Genomic DNA, 22,671 nt, shown 5'->3' on the forward strand with positions numbered 1-22,671 from the left:
CGAGATGCCCATTTGGCCAATTCTAACAAGGGAATTCTTTGGACATGGAAATATCTAGATCTAAAGATGCACATTGCTCCAAGGGACAAGTCTAGGAATGATTCAATCGGTCTCTGAACTGTCTGGTCTTAAAACATCGGTTTCAAAACAGTGCGGTTTTTTTTCCTGATTGTTTCAGTTCGGTTTTTTTTCGGTCTCGGTCTCACAACCTTTGTGTACATTTTCTCGGTTTGGATTCTGTACTTTTCGGTTTGTTGGTTATGGTTCCAAGTTTTTCGGTTAACAGATATGTAACAACAAAATGACACATTAAGATATAATTAAAAAAGATACATTAAAACTTAATAAAAGAAATGAAACAAAAAGTTAGGTAATGTGTGATTATAACTTTGACTTTCAGTCTTTTTTAATTCGGTCTCGAAATAGTTCAGCTTTTTTTGGACTAGTTTCAGAGCAATCCGTTTCTTTCGGTTTGATCTTGTTTTAGACCGTTTCAGTTTCGGTCTTTTTTTTAAGACTGTTACGAAATAGATTTTTTGTTCATGTCTCTTGTCTTAAAATACCCGTTTCAAAACTGTCTGATCTTTTCTTTCTAATGGTTCGGGCTAGTCTTTTTCGCTATCGGTCTCACAGCCTTTGTGTACATTTTCTCGGGTTGGTTTCATACTTTTCATTTGTTCGTTATGGTTTCAAGTTTTTCCATTAACAAATATGTAAATAATAGCAAAATGACATATTAAGATATAATTAAAAAAGATATATTAAAATTTAATAAAACAAAAAAAAAAGTTGGGTAGCGTGTGATTATAACTTTGACTTCCGGTCTTTTTTAAATTGTTTTCGAAAATCGAAACAGTCCAATCTTTTTTGAGATCAATTTCAGTCTGTTTTTTCAGTTTGGCATTGTTTTAGATTAGTTCAGTTTCCGTCTTTTTTTAAAAGAAAAAAAAAGACCGTTACAAAATCCATTTTTTTTTCATGTCTTTCCGAATCAAACTTGGTGCATCAACTACTTTTAGCATCTAAAATTAGTTAGACGCGAAACCCATGGCCCAAGACAATAAACCGGTGTTGGTTAAACAAGGAATCCATGTAATCTAAGGCCAGGGCCCAGGGGTGTTTCATGTTTGGACCTACCTTTTGAAATGATATACATACTGTATTGGATAAGCAAAATTGGATGACCAATTTTTTATAAACCATGATCTATAAAATTGTGTTAGGATGTGGCTGTATTATTTATAGTTGTAATAATTAAATTTGTTGTTGCTTGATTGAAGGGTAAATTCTTATTCTTATAATTTATATAAGTAGTCAGTCGGAATATTTAATACCAAAATAATAGTAAGTATATAGATGATACGGGTATGGGCTTGATTTGGTGAGTAGGGTAGTGCTTAGGTTAATTAAGAAAGAATAGCAACCACAAATGATATGTGAATGGAAAGAAATGGATTCGAGCCCAATATTAAACTACCCATAACCTTTTGGGCCTTCATTATCCATATACGGATCAATAGGTACGTTCACATTGGTTATCAAAGATTTTTTGTCCAACAACTATTGAAGTGGCTCAAGATCTTTAAGTCCCATAGTAAAACTTGGGTTCATGATAGTATGAAGATATGTAAGATCAATGATAGTGTTTTTCCTCCTTTTTTTTTTTTTTATTATTATTATTATTATTATTATTATTATTATTATTATTTATAATTAAATTCTTTATGATAAAACATGAAAAGCTTTTTATCATTAAAGAAGATTTTTTTTTTCCTAATAATCACTCCTAACATTTATTATACGTTCACCTTTAATTTTTTTTTCATGTGTTTGTCACATTTAATCCCTATAATAATTAATATTATATTTTATACTCCAAATGATATTTATATATTCTATTTTTCTTATTAGTTAATTAATTGATTTAATAAAAATAAAATTAAATATACTTTATAAAAAATTTATATAAAGGTGGGTTCAATTGAGAAAATAAAAAAGATTGAGAATGGGAGAATCATTCTCAGCCACTCATTTAATTTAAGCATAAAAGACACGGTGATAAACTTGTAAATATCATAATAACCTTCAATCTCAAATACGTAACTATAGAGAATTCGATAACTGTTCGTTCATCATCAAAAAAATTTCTCCAACCTTCAATAATCATCCAGATTTCTTTAACTAAACCGGAATTTCTTCGTTGTTCATGAAATTGGAATCGGAGTTTTGGACTCGCAATCACAGTCCACATTGAGGGACTTAGAATCGGTACTCACAGGTTCCCAATCGGATTTTCGGAAATCAAAATCAAATTGAAAAATCGATCAGAGATAAGATGTCGCATCTGAAGTCGAAATCGGAAGTATATGATGATTTGGAATTGATTACTTGATGTTTTTAACATTTTTAAAATAGTTAACTTGTTTGCACTCCAACTCTTTGATGAAATGCATAAACTAAATTACCACGTTATATTCACATATGAATATGTTTTCTCACCTGAATCAGTATATGATTATTAAAAACACAAAACAAATATACAAGTCTGTATGTTATTCATATGTGAATAACATATAAAAATTATATATATTTGTCAAAATACCTTCAATATTCATAAGTGAATATACCTTGTAATATTCATATGTGAATATACTGTGTAATATTCATAAGTGAATATATCATCTAATATTCACATGTGATATACCATGTAATACTATGTAATATTCACATATGAAATATCATTTAATACTCATAAGTGATTATATCATCTAATATTCACAAGTGAATATACTATGTTAATATTCACAAGTGAATTCATCGTTCAATATTAAAATATGAATATACTATGTTTATTATATGCTATATTCATATATGAATGATACTTAAATTGTAAAAAAAAAATCATACTTTTTATTCGTAAGTGAATAACGAATGTACTGTAATAAAACCTAATGCATTGTTATTCATTTATGAATAATGATAGCTGAAAATATAAATTTTTTTATTTTTTTTATTTTATCTTAAAACTATATCAATATGAATGCCTATTTGTAGAGAATAAAAAATCATGAATTTTGGTATATTTAAAATCATTTTTTGATAAAAATAGCTTATAAAAATTAAAAAAAAACGAAAAAAACTATGTTTTTGTATATATATTAAGGTAATGATTAGCATAGTTTAAGGAAATATGTTATGTTGGAAAACACATGTGCATTCGTTTCCCATTTCCGCCGGTACGTTGGAGCCTTTTGCGGCAAAAATAAATGATTGGCTGAGAATGATTCCCCCATTCTCAACCTTTTTTTTTTCTCAATTGAACCCTCCCTATATATATATATATATATATATATATATATATATATATATATATATATATATATATATATATATATATATATATAATGTGTGACCTTGGCCACGTAGGTGTGTATGTATGCTTACGTGTCCTATGAAAGCTTTAACTTGCTCCCTAAGACTGTATAAATAGGCAGATAGTTCCTCTTTCCATTGCCACAAAACCATCAAAATGGTGATGATGTCACAAGTAGAAAAGAAGCCTGTGGTTGATATATTTCCAACAAAATCAAACAAAACCAATTTTACCGGAATCCCGGTAATCGACCTCTCACGTCCCGAAGACGCCAAGAATCTAATTGTCAATGCTTGCCAAGATTACGGCTTTTTTAAAGTCATAAACCATGGCGTGTCACCATTGCTTGTATCTGAATTGGAAAATGAAGCCGTTGAGTTTTTCAACATGAGACAGTACGAGAAAGACCAGTACTGTCCTCCGAACCCCTTTGGGTACGGAAGGAACAAAATTGGAACAAATGGTGACGTTGGATGGATCGAGTATCTTCTTCTTACTTCGACTAATTTCCCAACGAACTCCAAAATCTTTTCGTAAGATCTACTTTCTCATTATGTTTTGTGCATTTAATTACTATATAAGTTGTTTAATCTATTGATCAAGTTCATGCAAAATGATTTTTCTTGAAGAGAAATATATTTTTAAAGTGTAGTTATCAGCATTTATGTCGTCAACTAATATATACTAATATTATATATGTAAATAAATTTATATAAATTAAATATCAAATATTTAATTACCAACACGCACGGAGTATACTTGCATTCAAAGATTCAACACTGCGGTCGGCTAGCTGTTTCCGGAGTGTTTTTAGCAAACATACAGCTTTTCATTATATCTTATTTTAATTGTTTTATATCATATTTCTAAAACAAGTTTGGTGTATAAACTTTTTAATCATATACTATCTTTCATAAAATCTTATGTATATCAATTTTTGATTATTTGTTAAATTTTATTAGATTATAGATTGAATCATATATTGCACCTTGAGAAATAAAACATATTTTCATTCTTTTTTGTTAGAAAAGAGTGGGAATAAATTCGAAAATTTTCCATCCTAACAGGGAAAATAACTTAACGGGATGCATTTGAGTCTTTATTTATATACCATATGTTTCAAATAATTATTTGCATAGTTATATTATAAGTTTATAAATAAATAAATAATCTATTTTTTAGGAACAAAAATCTAATACATATTCTGAAACTACTTTTAATCAACGAAATTTAAGCCTTCAACCATAAGGAATAAGGAAGGAGGACAAAGCCATTATCTTATACAAACATTTACGATTAAATTTCATATTGTATTCCTTTTGTGTTGTGAAGGTCACTAACAAACGAGTACGTAAAAGAAGTAAGAAAATTGGGGTGTACTATACTTGAGTTAATGGCGGAGGGCCTTAAGATAGAGCCAAAGAATGTGTTAAGCAGGATGCTAAGTGATGAGAAAGCGGACACAGTCTTCAGGCTTAACCATTATCCACCATGCTTAGATCCTAACTCTAACCTAAACAACAAGTCCATGAGCCATGGAAGAACCTCGATTGGATTTGGAGAACACACAGACCCACAACTTATATCGATTGCTAGATCCAATGCTGCGTCAGGTTTCCAAATTTATCTTGAAGATGGAACATGGGTCGGAGTCCCACCAGATGAGACTTCCTATTTCATCAACGTTGATGATTTATTAGAGGTAATTTTATCTTTCAAGATAGACACTTATAACTCACATATATTACGTTTAACTAGTTTAACACAATAAAACAAATAGCCAATGTTCACCACCTTAAATATGTTTGTTTTTTTTTTTGTCAGTACGTTAGATAGCTTTGTATATAAGTATACAAAAATGAAAAATAATTTTTTTATGGGATAATCCACCTTTATACATTCGTATATCTTAACAATATATCACATTATATCTTTTGATCTAAAAATATATTTTGGTTTATTAGAAACATATCTAAACTTAATGATTAGTGATTCAAGAATCAATTATGAAAATAATCTTATCTAATAATAGAGTTTTCATTTCATACAATCTTCAATGTACATTTGGTTGTATTCAGTTAAGCTGTCTAATATTACCACCTGGTTTTCATTAAAAAATTGTAGTAATTCTACTAGTGCCAACATATGTAGCTCGAAATGGGTAAAATTTTAGAATCTATCAAAATGGAAGGGGTTGATCTGTTTTCTAAAATTTCCTGAATTATTTTTATATATGAAACAGGATTATAATACTTATTATTGAAATGATGGTCTAACATTTTAGAATAAAGCAATTTCGATTTTATAATCATTTGAATATATACTGTAAGCAACTTTTGACCTTATTGGCCTATTTTTTTATTAGCTAAACTTTATTGTTTTACTCACTTGATCCATTTTCAACATAGTAAATTTTAATTGAACAATTTTTATATAAAAATTTAACATTTTGTTGTTTTGAGTGAAGGTAATGACAAATGGAAGGTTTAGAAGTGTAAGGCATAGAGTGGTTGCAGACAGTTTCAAATCAAGGGTGTCAATGATATACTTTGGAGGTCCACCGTTGATGGAGAAGATCTCACCATTGGGTTCACTCATGGAGCCTGGTGAAGAAAGCTTGTATAATGAGTTTACTTGGTTTGAGTATAAATCATGCACCTACAAGACCAGGTTGGCTGATAATAGGCTCTCTCTCTTTCACAAACACTCTCATCCAGTGCATTGACCTATTTTCAAAGCCAAACATGTCGCAATCGTAAACTTAATCGGTCACATCTACGAGTCTCATAATATGTTGATTATTTATATTGAGACTCATTGTTTACATAATCTTTTTCTCCTTCTAGTTGTTTTTTTCACACATATGTTTTTCATTATTTGATTTTGGTTATTTCATTAATCACAGTCATTTCCATATTTTCCTTCTTTGTCACTTCTTTGTATGTATGTATGTATGTACGTATATAATGATATGTCTATTGATGGAAAAAAACATGTTATGCTACCGGTTTTTGAAACATCTGTCAGACGGGTGGTTTTAAAATAGTTTATAAAATCCATCTGATTATATTTTAAAAATATTTCAATAGAGTTTAAGTGTAGAAATAAGATCCCAAAGTCCCAAAACAAAGAGTTAATAGTTCAAAAATGTAAGATAGCAACAATTAACACCAAAACATAGTTAAATGAAACAACTACAAAGTCGTGGCCTTTTAAAAGTCATCGCAATCTCTAATAATTTTCTCTAATATCTTCAATCTGAGCACATGTTAAAATACGAGTGTTAGGCTAGGAAATCCTAATGAATATACCTGATGTTGACTCTTAAACAATTTTAGATAACAATAAATACCCAAACTCAAAGCAAACCTTCGAAAATAGTTTCTAAAAACATTTCAAAATTTATACCTCGTATCCAAAATCGATGATTTCATTAAATCCATAATACCAACATATACTTTTCAAAGGTATAACAAATTTAACCAATAGTTAGTAAGATTATGACAATAGATCAATAAATAATTGAATCCTAGTAGAGAAGAAGCTTATACCAAAACCATTGCTTTAAAACCTTTAATCTTTTCATAAATCATATATATATATATATATATATATATATATATATATATATATATATATATATATATATATATATATATATATATATAGAGAGAGAGAGAGAGAGAGAGAGAGAGAGAGATAGGTTCAAATGTTTTTCACATCTATTGTGTGCTAGAATACACCAATAGGAATTTAGTATTAATTATATGTATACTAATCTATAACTCGTGAGAACCATGGTTACAAAATTAATTAAATTTTTATAGTAAAAACTCAAAATTATTTATTAATTATTTTAAATAAATTATTAATTAAGATTTTTTTTAGTTATATAAATTTAAATCATTAATATAAATAAATATGTGAAATTATATCATTTGTATTATTTTAATTTTTTATTCTAATATTATTAATCTAATGTAATTAAAGTGGAAATTTTAAAATTTGAAATTTGAAATTGAGTTTTTATTCTAATGTCATTAATTAGAAGACATAATAATGTGATACATGGCAAAAGGGGAATAAAATATACATTAATTAGGAGCCCTAATAGGATGACACATGTCAAAAGGAAAATAAAACTATTCTTTTATTAGAATAGGGATTAACTGTTATCCATACTTATAACTCATTTTTATGGAAACTAATTAAATTCGTCATTAATGTTAACAATAATATTCTTTCAAAATAAATTCTTATCTAGAAGAATGAGAGTGTATTACAACAGAATGAGAGTGTATTATAGTGGAATACACTCTCGTTCTTCACATTCCATACAACTTTATTGTATTTTAAGTGATTGAGTCTTGAAACAAAGTACGAACTCATATATAAAAACCTAGATGCAAATTCATTCTGAAAGAATGTTATTGCTGACATTAACGATGGATTTAATTAGTTTCCATAAAAAGAGAATTATAATTATGGATGTCATTTAATATACATATAATTACGGAAATAATTTAATATCTATAATTTTTTAATTAAATAATTATTTAATTTACTAAATTTCTATTGGTGCATTCTAGCACACAATAAATGTAAAAAACGAAATAACCTAGCCATATATATATATATATTGAAATGACAAACTAACTAATCTACTACTAAATAACCACCTATGTCTCCGCCGAGACTTGAATATATATATATATATATATATATATATATATATATATATATATATATATATATATATATATATATATATATATATATAATGCAATTCAAATGCTTCTAATCTAAGCCCATATAAATCTAAATAGTCTAAAGCTCGTAAAGATGGTTAAACAAATCCAAACTCATGAATAGTTAACCCACATCACAACCTTCATTTTTTCTTTATTCTAACAAATTTAGGTACTATTGAACCATCAAGGTAGGACACATAAGGGGTAGAGAGCTTCTCTTTTGCATGTGTTGTTTTTCTAAACTGCATGCTTATAACCTTTTAGTTGTGTATTGTAACAAACAACAGGATCTTAAGTCTTGTGGTCGCGCTCAAGCTAACTTATCATATATGAATGTACAATTAGGATGCTACAAAACAAATTCAAATAAGCATATGATTTTCTCAAATCAATTAGATACTCTAAAATATTTTTTCATGAATGTAAACAAGCACATAGAGTATCCATAGTAGTCTACAGTAGTAGAACGGATAAACCAAACATTGATGAATGTGTAAGGTGCATTCACTTATTTGCTAATTTATCAAAGCAATTATGGGTTGTAGTACTGAACACTATTTTCTATTTGGTGAATAGATCTTCATAAACTACTATTTAATTCACGACTCCTCAAGAGGTTTGGTTAGGTACCACATTTATGATGTCTAGAAACCACTAAGTTCCTCTATGTTACTTTCCACTGTCAATCACCAAAAATAGCATGGTGACCCTCATAGTTGAGCTGGCATACCGATATCAATATTGTCTTCTGGACGAGAATGAACTTGACATTCCTCAAAGTCTAAATTCATACCAGAGGCTGTTTTTAGGATACATCCCCTATGACAGTGATATCCCAACTCATATTATCTACCACCTAAACCTTCCTATGGTAGTACTTGAATTTCTTCATTACACTCATGGAAGGACAAACATGAAACAATGCATTGAGTCTTGCATACAACAAATAAGAGCACCATCATTGAAATAATTTTCTATATTCATCTTTTGCTTGCTCTTATCTATAGAAGGTTTATACACTGATTTCTTAAGTGCTCGTTCTCTTTACAGTTCCAACATGAAATATCCTTTTTATGCTTCAAGTAACCTCTACTCATTGACTTTGATTTTTCATATACCACCACTTCTTTTGTGGGTGTTTCCTTCCCTTGTCTTTTGTATTTAAAGGAACTTTGAGTGTTCCGATGTCAACTGAAGTTAATCTTGAGATGGTTGAGTTAAATGTATTAACATGAATCATCACATAACTATCCTTTCATATTTATACTCACCAACTAATGAATCAAGTTAACCTTGTTTGTAGTTGTAGATTTATTGTGTATATTAGACAATTCTCATAATAGGTTGTAGGATGTCTATACATTGGCAATGTTGTATGCAACATTCTTAGCCTAAGATAACCTTATCAATCCATGCATATGTTTATCATATAAACCTCAATCCTTATACAACATATCCTAGGGTTTTTTTTTCGATCAAGTGGTAGATACAATTTGTTTTGTTAGAGGTAATTTCATATTTACATTCTCTAGAACCTTAAATTACGAATTTCAAGTCTATCAACCTTAAATTTCTCATATTTAGCCATAACTGTTATAAAAGTTGTTGGGATTAAGACTCGTATAAAACCATAAACAACTCTGAACCAAAACAGAGGAACTAAGCGACTTAAGCAAAGAAAAACTTTGATCAACAAAGTTTGTTGGAATGCGAGGAAAAGATTAAAAAACACAAGTATCCTCAAATCTTTACCATAACTGAATCGAGAATGCACCAGTTGAATTTCAGAATTAAATTCCTTCAACTGGGGGAGACTATGACAACCGTCAAATCTCAGGTTACTACCAAATATGAATATTTTGAAATTTCATATGTATGCACGAATAATTCTAGATTTAGTAGTAGGAGCTAAGTCATAACTTAGTAGGAACCACAAAATGATTAGAAACAATTTAGTGTATACTTAGTATTCACATTGACATGTGAATTATCAAAATATCTTATAAAATGACAAAACAACGTCCACACAACTTGTTATAAATTTCAAGAATTCAATATTTAAAATTTATGAGCAATTAGAATGAAAGAACCCAAAAATAGGGTCTAAAAATTTCATTTTTAATTTATAAATAAAACCATAGTAACCCAAATTATTTCATAAAAATATAAGTGATAGTATATCAAAACATCATATCAAAACACTGTATCAAAATCACATGTCCAAATTTCAGAGTAGATCATCCCACACTAAGCGTTGTGTTGTATGCAATGCAGTCATCCCGAGCTCTTCCCCTTACTAGCAGAAGTACCTGAAACCAAACTTTCCAGCTCCTCCAAATTTCTTGATCATATCATGATGTTGTTCTTGAATTTTTGGTTGTTTTTGCTCTTCGTCCGAGCATTCTCCTAGCAAAATTTCCAGCTCCTCAAAATGTCTTTATGGATGAAATTCCTCATCTTCTATCTCTAGCTCAGCTTGTTCTGGTTTGTCTGGAAGGATGTCATCCATCCATATTTTCAGCTCCCTTAAATCTTCGTCTGAGTCATATCCCTCATCTTCTCGAGCTAATTCCTGTTCCACTTCCTCAAGAAAAGCATCAAAAGCATCGAGATTTGGAAAATATATTAAAAAAACAAACTAAAAACAAAATAAACCTATCTAAAATAGCCTAAAGAAATTAAATTAAAAACTAAAATAGACGTTCCCTTGCAACGACTCCAAAAACTTTGATGTGCACAAAAAGTACCTACTAGTTTTAAATTTATATCCTAACTGACTTAACTAACTAATATGCACCTAGGCAGTGTACCTAGTCGGATTGTAGTGTATGTAGTTTAAGTAAGTTGGGGTCGAACACGGGGAACATATTTAATTAGCTAAAATAATTACTCTAAATTAATCTAAAATCAAACAATAATTAAAAAGGTTTTTATCTAATTTTGCATGCTTGACAAACTTAATTACTAAACAAAGGTTCAATCAATCACTAAAAACACTCCCCTTTAGTTCGAATCCACTTCTTCTTTATGGTTATCTAACAATTATGGATTATCAAAGTTGGTTACCTAATATTATATTATTAGTAATTTAAGTCCAAATTTACTAATATTTAACTAATTCATGTAAAACTATGCATGGTCGCACACAATCAAACACATAATCAGTTATGGATTATGAATAGGCTATGTAAGATTCATTATTCAAACATAATTATGGTAATAATTTATGTTCTCCAGCACATCTAAATTCAATTACTTCAATCACTTATCTAAGATTGGGTCGACCCTAGCTCTAGCAATTCAATATTCACTAATCACTAGGTGTCAAGTTCATGTAATTTAATAATCACTAAGCTACACAGAACATGAATTCAAGCAACTAAACAACCAAATATTGGTATGATGGGTATTAACAATCAAACACAAGCACGATACCAACAAGTCAAATCTATAATTAATTAAACTAATCCATAAGTTGAAGCTTCATCTAGCTAAACAGGAGTAGCTAAATTCAGCTACTCATGGTAGAAATCAGACACAAAAACTCAATAGAGATAAATCTAAACATGATCAAACCGAATAAATTGATGTTTTCATCTAGATTTCTTAAAAACTTGAGCTCCAATCGTTTCCTCCTCTTCTAAGGGTTTTCTAGAGGTTATTTTTCGTAATGCATCTCCAGAAAGTCACCTCCAAGTCCCTCATTTCGACCCTATGTTTGGATATATATATATACTTTCCTAAAATCTGGCCACCACGTCGTGGTAATGGCACCATATCGTTGTCCTCGTGTTTATCCCGTATTCTCCAAGTGAGCGTCAAGAATCGCCAAGATTCCATTCACCATGTTGTGGTGGTTGGAAATCCAACTTTTCTCCAAACATGAAAGTCATTCGAAATTGTGTCTAGTTTTTAGATCATTTTGAATCACATTAATCAGAGTTACGAGTCATGAGATATGGTCAAAATCCTGATGAGGGGTCACCTTTCTAACAACATCCTTCTTTTGTCTTCTTCTTGTCTAAGCTCGTATTTTCCTGCTTCCAGCGTGCATATTGCTCCCGAGAATGCCTTTATGCTACATAACATATATTAAGCATAATAAGTACCTTTTGTTTTATAATAACCATAAATATAGAATAAAATATTAAGATATGATGTAAAATATATATGTAGATATATATTCACATATCAAAATACCTTTATATTTTGCTTACCCTCAAGCAAAAGTAATCAAAACCTTCATCACCACCATCATTTAGAACAATCCATTTTGAACTCAACCATTATACCAAGACCTCAATGTGCATATTTGTGTCTAAAATCCTAACAACTTCCCAATCCTAAATACTCACAATTCTAATGAACCTTCACCCCTTAGCATATATAACACCCATTTCTGCAACCCTCCGAATCAATCCTCAAAACTCTTTCTTAACCTCAACATATTTTTGATTAAGCAACCCAAGCATACATAATTTAGAAATTACAACTTTAGATACCGAATTGGAGCTCTTGGAATTCTTCACTTCTTTGATATTTGATCTTTCATTTCTTTGAATTCACCACCTTTTTGACTTTTGGTATCTTCAAAATTTTTTCTTTTGGAATTTTGATCTTTTGATCTTCATACTTGATAGCTCCAAAATTCTTCAACTTTTTGGTAATTTATCTCATATTTTTTTCACATGTAGCTCACTTTTTTTTCTTTTTCACTCAAATGCTACATGCTTAAGCAATGGTGCTTAACTTCAACCTTTATTGGCTGCAAAACATATTATGCCATAAAACTACCAGAATACCTTTTCATAACTCATGACTTTTCATTAAGACTTGGGAAGCCACAAATATACTATAACATATATTAGCTCGTTTAAACATTTGAGCTCTCATCGGATCACCCCATATAACACTAGCAACTTAAGTTCAAATTATTACTAGATTTAATTATTAGATTATTATTTCAAATCCATTATTTTTTTTTTTTAAATTTACTACTTTTCTAGAAATTTACTTTTTCTACCCCCTACCCCACACTTATTACTTACACTGCCATGATTGTATGCTATGCAAAACATATAATTAAAAATAGGGAGAAAAATTGTAATGCCCGGGTTTCAGGGCTAAGCATATTTGTCAATGTAATAGTCTAGGTCAACTATTGTAACTCTTTTTGAAGTAATAAAGATGAAATCTATGAGTATTATGTGAATTATTTGTATTTATGTGCTTATTATTTAATTATAAATGTATAATTAATAAAGAATAAAAATAAGCGTCAAAATTAAAGTGTGAGATAAGCCCGATATCTCTACATAAAGTTGTAGTGGTCAAAACAAGGATTCCGGGGATATAGAGAACACCAAAAATCCGAGTTATAACGAAGAAGTTATGGCTCCCCGAAGTTTTACGGCAGAACCGACACGGCACCGGGAGACGTAAAGACTGAATTTACGATGAAGAACTTTTTAGCCTTAGTGATCAAAGCCAAAGTTGTAGTATATGTTAAACCGAGAACATCCATAAAAAGAACGCCCAAATCTGACTTCATATGAGGAAGTTATGATTTTTCTAAGATTCGGCTAAGCAGTGCACGGCCCGAAACTTGAATTTTAGTTTGAGCCGGTTTGGCTTATGCGACCTAAATGAGAGTTGAAGATCTCATTAATAGGAAATCAACGGTAAAAAGACAGACGAAAACAGAGTCCGTATGTATAAGTTATGAATTTTACGCGGACGTTTAACAATATAATCTCCTTGTACTGTTAAATTTAAGATCGATCAAGAACTAGACGACGGAGTCAAAATGAAAGTTGTAGATCTTATTTTTACCTATGCGTGGATATAAAGAACGTCAGAAACGGAGCTCATATGTGAAAGTTACGGATTTTAGAAGTCGGAAGTGTACTGTGCGAAAATGGGTGACGTGGCACAATCTTAGCCATTGCTTTCTTCCCAAGGCTTGCCACCAAATGGTGACATGTGGCACCAAGTTTAGCCACATTTCACCCTATAAATACCACCTCTCCCACCCTCATTTTCTTCACACATTTCTCATTATTTCTTCTCTTTACTCTCTCTCTAGAACCTCTCTCTAGCCCCGAAACCCCCTGAAAAGCCTAGGGAACCTCCCTAGCACGAGGCAGAAGCCCCGAAGTGCTTGACGGCTCCGAGAAGAAGAGCTTTTCGGCTCGGAAACGCTGCTCCAAGGAAAGCCTGGTTTTATATAAAACCCGCTGTAAGTGAGCTACGCCTACGCTATTTTTAATATAGCTTTTATTTAATTATAGTAACGTTATTAGGAACTTATAATAAATACTTGGGCTATTATTATGGGTTATATAAGTAGTTTTTTAACGCTTATATAATAGTAATAATAGCTAGACTATTAATTAGTCTCGGCGAATAATAGACTAAACTCTAGTGGTAATAATACTAGGTTTCGTCGAAGGAAATTCTTTTTAAGAAGCGAAGCGCTGTCTGAGTTCAGAATCACCACCTTTTCAGGTGAGTGCATAGTTACTTTCAGCTTACACATAGATATGAAGTATTTTATATAAATTTCGTGCTATGTGTGCATATTATCTGAATACTTGCTATCTATGCTGGATGAAAGGTTTTATACATATTTTTCAATGATTTAAACTGTATATGTATTTTATATCTACGAAAATATTGGGGTAAAACATGGGTAGATGTAATAGGCAATGTGTGATAAAATGATGAGAGGCCTCGATGCTGTTTTTGTTGATCCAGTCATCTAGCGGAGTATAGATGACGACCACGGACTCTTCTAGACATTCTAGTGGAACGCTGGCAGGCTCGCAACCTGTAGGCGTTTGTGCACGATGTGTTCACCGGTGTACTCCATTCCCCTCATGGTTGCCTTTAGGAAATTTATTGCTGAGGAACCCCCTTTGCAGTAGTGTCCATAACGATGATGATCCTTAGGATAGGTCCCTTATGATAGGTGTTTAGGGACGTAATGTGAGGATAACGGGAACGGGTAATCGGGTTATTGTTGGTCGATGAAATTAATAAACTTTTTTATTGTGGGTTGAAAACCCTATGTGATAACCAGGCTCCCAAGCCTGACCCACTCAGTTTTATGTATTACAGGTAGTGGCGCTCGAGCATAGTTGTGATGTGTTGGGATGAGGGATTACGGATATAAGCCTGTAGATATGAAATACTATAGTAAGGCTTATATTGTATTGTTTATACTTATGTACTGCATCGAACATGACATCCCGAGTCTTTTAATTAAATACATTTCTAAGGAAATGCTTTTGATAACTCTGTATCATATTATTGTTTTGGGACAAATTCCGCAACTCTTTTATTAAAAGGTTACTCTGATATTGAAATAAAGTATAAACAAAAACCGGTCTTTTCTGGCCGTGATTTTGGGGATGTCACAAAAATGAACAGGCTCCTCTGGGATAAAAGATGCATCTCAAATTGTGTTTAGGATCTCTAGCTTGCTCTAAAGTATGGAAACGGAATTGGAAAGTAGAATGACAACCTCCTAATGTGATGAAAAACTCCCCCACAACATAGGAAAGTGTCAACCATGTCGTGGCAGCTGGGACATTACTTCAGCATGGCGTAAAAATAAAATTTGATGGTGTGGGAACAACTCATATATTCCATGGAATTCAATACAGAATTGGAAACGCCACTTTTGAACACTTAGACTATTGAATGTACGAGACTAGACTCAAAAAACGGACTCGAAAAGCACCACCTCGTGGTGGCTCAAACAAAATATTTTTCTGGTATTCTGACTGCGACAACACGACGTGCTAGGGATTACTATGATGTGTTGGTATTGAAATTGCAATAATTGGTGCCAGAATGATTTGATTTATGGAATATATGTGGCACCCACGAATGTACGAAGTTGTTAGGCGTGACTCCTCACTTATTGACACAAACAAACACCTGAAAAATTACTCAAATCTGGCTTCTCTCGTCGTTTTCTATTCTTTCTCTATAAATAACTTTCTTTTTTCAATAATACCCTCACTCGGACTCTAAATATAATACATGGAAAGCTTCTTATTGTGAATGCAAATGTGTCAGATCGAATGAAATTAAAGAACCATTCTTAAAAAAATGTGCTGAACCACTACCACGACGTGTTGATGATGTCCACGTCGTGTTATCTTTTTTTCAATAAATATGTTTGAAAATGATTTTCTCTTAATTATGTGGGAACCCCACACTTATTCAAAAACTTGTTCTTCAATTATGATCTTCAAAAATCGCGTAGATTCTTCAAATTAAGCTCCTTCACTGCTTCACTTTCGTTCAACACTACAAAATAAGATCAAGAACTAGAGAAACACATCATCATTCGGTTAAGGTGAAATAAGACTAATACAAAAATTAAAACTAAAATTAAATTAAATAAGAAAAGAAAATGAAAACTCTAAAAACATCGGGTTGTCAACCAATAAGCGCTTCTTTTTGTTGGAGTCATGAGCCAGACTCCTTCCTTAATAAACTGTCAATCCGCTCGTTATTAACTCATCCGTTTTATTGAACTCTCTTTTCATACCAACTTGTAAAATTTGACTTCTAGTTTTTATTTTTGGCCAAACTAGCGAGCATTTATTTAGTCCCAGAAAATTAAAAGTTGTGGGGACCGGTTGGTTGCTTTTCAGAAAATGATCGTTCTTCAGAACCTTCTTCAATCATGGTAATGATCATATCACGACGTTGTTCTTGAATTTCTGGTTGTTTTTGCTCTTCGTCCGAGCGTTCTGCTAGCAAACTTTCCAACTCCTCCAAAATTCTTTTTGGATGAAATTCCTCATCTTCTATCTCTAGCTCAGCTTGTTCTGGTTCGTCTGAAAAAATGTCATCCATCCATTTTTTCAGCTCCCTTAAATCTTTGTCTGAGACATATCCCTCATCTTCTCGAGCTAATTCATGTTCCATTTCCTTAAGAAAAGCATCAAAAGCTTCAAGATTTGGAAAATACTTAAAAAAACGAATTAAAACAAAATAAACCTATCTAAAATAGCCTAAAGCAATTAAATTAAAAACTAAAATAGTCGTTTCCCGACAACGGCGCCAAAAACTTTGATGTGCACAAAAATACCTACTAGTTTTAAATTTATATCCTAACTAACTTAACTAGCTACTATGCACCTAGGCTGTGTACCTAGTCAGATTGTAGTGTACATAGTTTAAGTAAGTTGGAGTTGAACACTGGGAACAAATTTAATTAGCTAAAATAATTACTCTAAATTAATCTAAAATCAAACAATAATTAAAAAAGTTTTTTTTTATCTAATTTTGCAAGTCTAGACAAACTTAATTACTAAACAAAGGTTCAATGAATTACTAAAAACACTCCCGTTTAGTTCGAATCCACTTCTTCTTTATGGTTAGCTAACTATTATGGATTATCAAAGTTGGTTACCTAATATTATATTATTACTAATTTAAGTCCAAACTTACTAATATTTAACCAATTCATGTAAAACCATGCATGGCCACACACAATCAAACACATAATTAGTTATGGATTATGAATAGGCTATGTAAGATTCATTATTAATCAAACATAATTATGGTAATAGTTTATGTTCTGTAGCACAACTAAATTCAATTACTTCAATCTCTTATCTAAGATTGGGTCTATCCTAGCTCTAGCAATTCAATATTCACTAAATCACTAGGTGTCAAGTTCATGTAATTTAATAATCACTAAGCTACACAGATCATGAATTCAAGCAACTAAACAACCAAATATTGGCATGATAGGTATTAACAATCAAACACAAGCACAATACCAACAAGTCAAATCCATAATTAATTAAACTAATCCATAAGTTAAAGCTTCACCTAGCTAAATAGGAGTAGCTAAATTCAGCTACTCGTGGTAGAAATCAGACACAAAAGCTCAATAGAGATAAATCTAAACATGATCAAACCGAATAAATTGATGTTTTCGTCTAGATCTCATAAAAAGTTAAGCTCCAATCATTTCCTCCTTTTTTAAGGGTTTTCCAAAGGTTATTTTTTTTGTAATGCTTCTCCATAAAGTCACCTCCAAGTCTTTCAATTCAACCCTATGTTCGAACATATATATTTTCCTAAAATCTGGCCACGACGTCATGGTAATGGCACCACGTTGTGGTCCGTGTGTTTATCCCCTATTTTCCAAGCCAGCATCAAGAATCGAGAAGATAAATGTAAACATGATCAAACCAAATAAACTAATGTTTTTTTGTCTAGATCTCTTCAAAACTTGAGCTCCAATTGTTTCCTCCTCTTCTAAGGGTTCTCCAGAGGTTATTTTTCGTAATGCTTCTCCAGGAAGTCACTTCCAAGTCTCTCAATTCGACCCTATGTTCGTATATATATATATATATATATATATATATATATATATATATATATATATATATATATATATATATATATATATACTTTCCTAAAATCTGCCACCACGTCGTGGTCCTTGTGTTTATCCCGTATTCTCCAAGCCAGCATCAAGAATCACGAAAATTCCATTCACCACATCGTGGTGGTTGGAAATATGACTTTTCTCAAAACACAAAATTCGTCCGACATTGTGTCTATTTTTCAGATAATTTTGAATCACCTTAATCAGAGTTACGAGTCATGAGATATGGTCAAAATACTGACGAGGGATCAAGCTGTCTAGCAACATCCTTCTTGTGTCTTAGTATTGTCTAAGCTCATATTTTCCTGCCTCCAGCTTCCATATTGCTCCCGAGAATGTCTTTATGCTACATAACAGATATTAAGCATAATAAGTATCATTTGTTCTATAGTAAGCATAAATATAGAATAAAATATTAAGATATGATGTAAATATATCTGTAGATATGTACATATCAACGAGATACGGGCCCCGCCCACACTCGGCTAACTGTGAGATACGGGCCTCGCCCACACTCGACTAACTGTGAGATATGGGCCCCACCCACATTCAACTGCTAAACATATATACAAGTATCAAACAGACAATAGGTATAATCAAATCTATCAACGAGTCCTATATCCATAGTCAAATAATGTTATAGGATACGGGCCACACTAACACTCAACTATCTATGAGATATGGGCCTCGCCCACACTCAGCTACTAATCTAAACATATACGGGCCAACCTTGGTGCCTTCTATGTAACGCCCGTAGATCCGGGCTAGTCAATTTGGAGATAATAAGGGTCGAAAACAACTTTTCGGAAAAAGATTATTTAGAATAAATAATCTTAACCAATTTGTAGGATACGTTACAAGGTTTCCGTACATATAAAGAACACCGAAATCCGAGTTATAACGAAGAAGTTATGACTAGTCGAAGTTTCGCGACGGAACTGGCACGACACCGTGAGACGTAAATAGTGAATTTTGATAAAGGAATTTTTAGCCTTAGTAATCTAAACAAAATTCGTAGAATATGATAATATGAGAGCGTCCATAAAAAGAACGCCCAAATCTGACTTCGTACGAGGAAGTTATGATTTTTCTAAGATTTAGCATAGCAGTGCACGACCCGAAACTCGAATTTTAGTTCGAGCGGATTTTAGCCTACGTGACCTAAATGAAAGTTGAAGATCTCATTAATAGGAACTCAGCAGTAAAAAGACAGACGAATACGGAGTCCGTATGTAGAAGTTATGAATTTTACGCAGACATTTAACAGTATAATCTCCTCGTACTATTAAATTTAAGATCGATCGAGAATTAGCTGACGGAGTCAAAATGAAAGTGGTAGATCTTATTTTTACCTATTTGTGGATATAAATAACATCAAAAACGAAGGTCGTATGTGAAAGTTACGAATTTTAGAAGTCGGAAGTGTGCTGTGCGAAAATTGGTAATGTGGCACAATCTTGGCCATTGCTTTCTCCCCAAGTCTTGCCACTAGATGGTGACATGTGGCACCAAGTTCAGCCATTTATCACCCTATAAATAGAACCTCTCCCACCCTCATTTTCTTCACACATTTCCCATGTTTTCTTCTCTTTACTCTCTTTCTCTCTAGAACCTCTCTCTAGCCCCGAAACCCCCCGAAAAGCCTAGGGAACCTCCCTAGCACGAGGCGGAAGCCGCGAAGTGCTCGACGACTCCGAGAAGAAGAGCTTTTTGACTTGGGAACGCTGCTCCAAGCAAAGCCCGATTTTCTATAAAACCCGTTGTAAGTGAGCTACGCTTACGCTATTTTTCATATAGCTTTTATTTAATTATAATAACGTTATTAAGAACTAATAATAAGTAATTGGGCTATTATTATGGGTTATATAAGTATTGTTTAACACTTATATAATATTAATAATAGCTATACTTTTAATTAGTCTTGGAGAATAATAGACTAAACTCTAGTGATAATAATACTAGGTTTCGTCGCAGGAAAATAGAATTGTTAAAAGCGAAGCACTGCCCGAGTTTGGAATCATCACTTTAACAAGTGAGTGTATAGTTACTTTCATCTTACACATAGATATGAAGTATTTTAATATAAATTACGTGCTATATGTGCATATTGTCTGAATACTTGCTGTCTATGCTGGTGAAAGCTTTTTATACATGTTTTAAATGATTTATACTGTATACGTATTTTATATATACGAATATGTTGGATATGACATGGGTAGATGAATGATGAGAGATAAAAGATGATGTGAGTAAACATTGGCAGCTATAGACTTAGTGCCTAATAAACATCGACAACTATGGACTTAGTGCCTATTGGACAAATATTGGTAACTGTGGACTTAGTACCTGATATGAATTGGTAGCTATGGACTTAGTACCTATTAGATAAACACTGGTAGCTATGGATTTAGTACCTGATGAATAAACTATAGCAACTATGGAATTAGTGCTTTACAAATTAGTATTGGCAGCTATGGATTTAGTGCCAGTCCTATAAACCTGGAAGTAAGGGACTTCGGAAGAAACAAATAGATGACTCTTAGGATAGATCCTTAAGAGTAAAGAAGATAATGGGGATGGGTAATTGGGTTGATTGTTTGATTGTTTAAACATAATAATTATATTATTGTGGGTTGAAAACCCTATGTACTCACCAGGTTTCCCCAACCTGACCCACTCAGTTTATTTATATCATAGGTGTTGATATGAAGTCACATTACACTGAGAGATTAAAGAGATGTAGATCACTAGTGTAAATAAATGTAAGTTCCATTTATGCTTATGTTTATGTATTGACGATGACATCCCAATGTTTTAAAATGAATAAAAATACTTTTCTTCGGAAATGTTTTGATAACGTATTTATCATGTTTTACTGGGAACAAATTCCGCAACATTTTTATTAAAAGAGGTACTCTGATTTTTATAAAGCATAAACAAAAATCGGTCTTTTCTGGCCGTGAAAATGGGGATGTCACATTCGACCCATTCAAACCAGGAGGAAAATTCACCTTGCAAAGCTGACTGTGGAATCTCGTGGTGAGGAATCTCTAACGGCTGCTCCAGCGACTCCCCAGCTATCATTGTCACAATAACACTAAGTCAAAATCGAATAATCATTCTTAGTGTAAAATAACCATTTTACCCCAGGTCAAAGTCAAAACTCTTGTCAAATTCAACATTCTAGGTTGACACAACTCGTCGAGTTGACCCATCAACACGCCGAGTTCCATAAATTAGTAACCCTGAAATCGTGATCCAACTCACCGAGTTCCTCATGAACTCTTTGAGTTTTCCCTGTCTTCAGTATCTGGGCTTTCTAGATCCACTCATTGAGTCCGTCCTGAAGTCATCGAGTTTTTCCTTCTACGGGGTCGGGGCATTTCAACCCAACTCGTCGAGTTCCTCTATGGACTCGACGAGTTCTTTAGTCTGTTAAGCCATCTTAATGGATTAAGCTCCTATTCTTCCGATCTACACTTCATACTTCCCATATATACTGAAAATTTCGTTTTAAGGGTAAAGTTTCCAACTTTACCCGTTAATACCCTCACTTAACGAGTTTAGCCCAAACCCTAACTCTTTAGGAACTAGATCTCGATCCTAAAGCCATCATACTCTAAACCAAGGCATATAAACTGAGATCTAGACCCTAGACACTACATAAATATGTAAAGCTTCTACCTTTCTCTCCATGCATGGCCTTTTGGAGCTTAAAAGGCCATATAACATCCTATAGCTTGCATGGGGCTTCATTGGCCATAAAGTTTGCACATTTATGCCATGAAAGCCCTCCATGGTTCTAGATATGGAAGTATACTCACTTGGGACGTCTATTTCTCAAGGATAAAGGTAGTTGGACCAAAGACCCAATAAAAGTGATATAGAAGAGATCCAAGAAATCATTAAGCAAGTTTGAGACTTGATTACCATAAAATTATGAGAATGAAATGAAGTTTCCGGATCCAATATCTCATTCTTGAGTCTTCAAGTTTCTCATTCTTCTACAAGTAGGAACTAGGCGTTACAATTCTTCCCTATTTGTCTTAGACTTCATCCTCGAAGTCTGCCGCATTAGGAAACAATTTCGGGTAATGCCACTGCACCATCACCAAATCCACCCT

The 22,671-nt window shown here is 32.3% G+C and overlaps 1 protein-coding gene across 1 annotated transcript; it reads left to right on the forward strand.

The window, feature by feature from the left end:
- The first annotated feature begins 3,529 nt into the window (after positions 1-3,529).
- On the forward strand, positions 3,530-6,211 carry ATGA2OX3 (gibberellin 2-oxidase 3). Its single transcript, XM_078964018.1, has 3 exons — positions 3,530-3,906; positions 4,706-5,075; positions 5,841-6,211. The coding sequence occupies exons 1-3, from the start codon at positions 3,530-3,532 to the stop codon at positions 6,096-6,098; spliced, it is 1,005 nt and encodes a 334-aa protein (XP_078820144.1). The 3' UTR covers positions 6,099-6,211.
- Positions 6,212-22,671: the final 16,460 nt, after the last annotated feature.

This window comes from Lactuca saligna, chromosome 7, assembly GCF_052625555.1.
Source record: "Lactuca saligna cultivar CGN05327 chromosome 7, ASM5262555v1, whole genome shotgun sequence".
Lineage (NCBI taxonomy): Eukaryota > Viridiplantae > Streptophyta > Magnoliopsida > Asterales > Asteraceae > Lactuca > Lactuca saligna.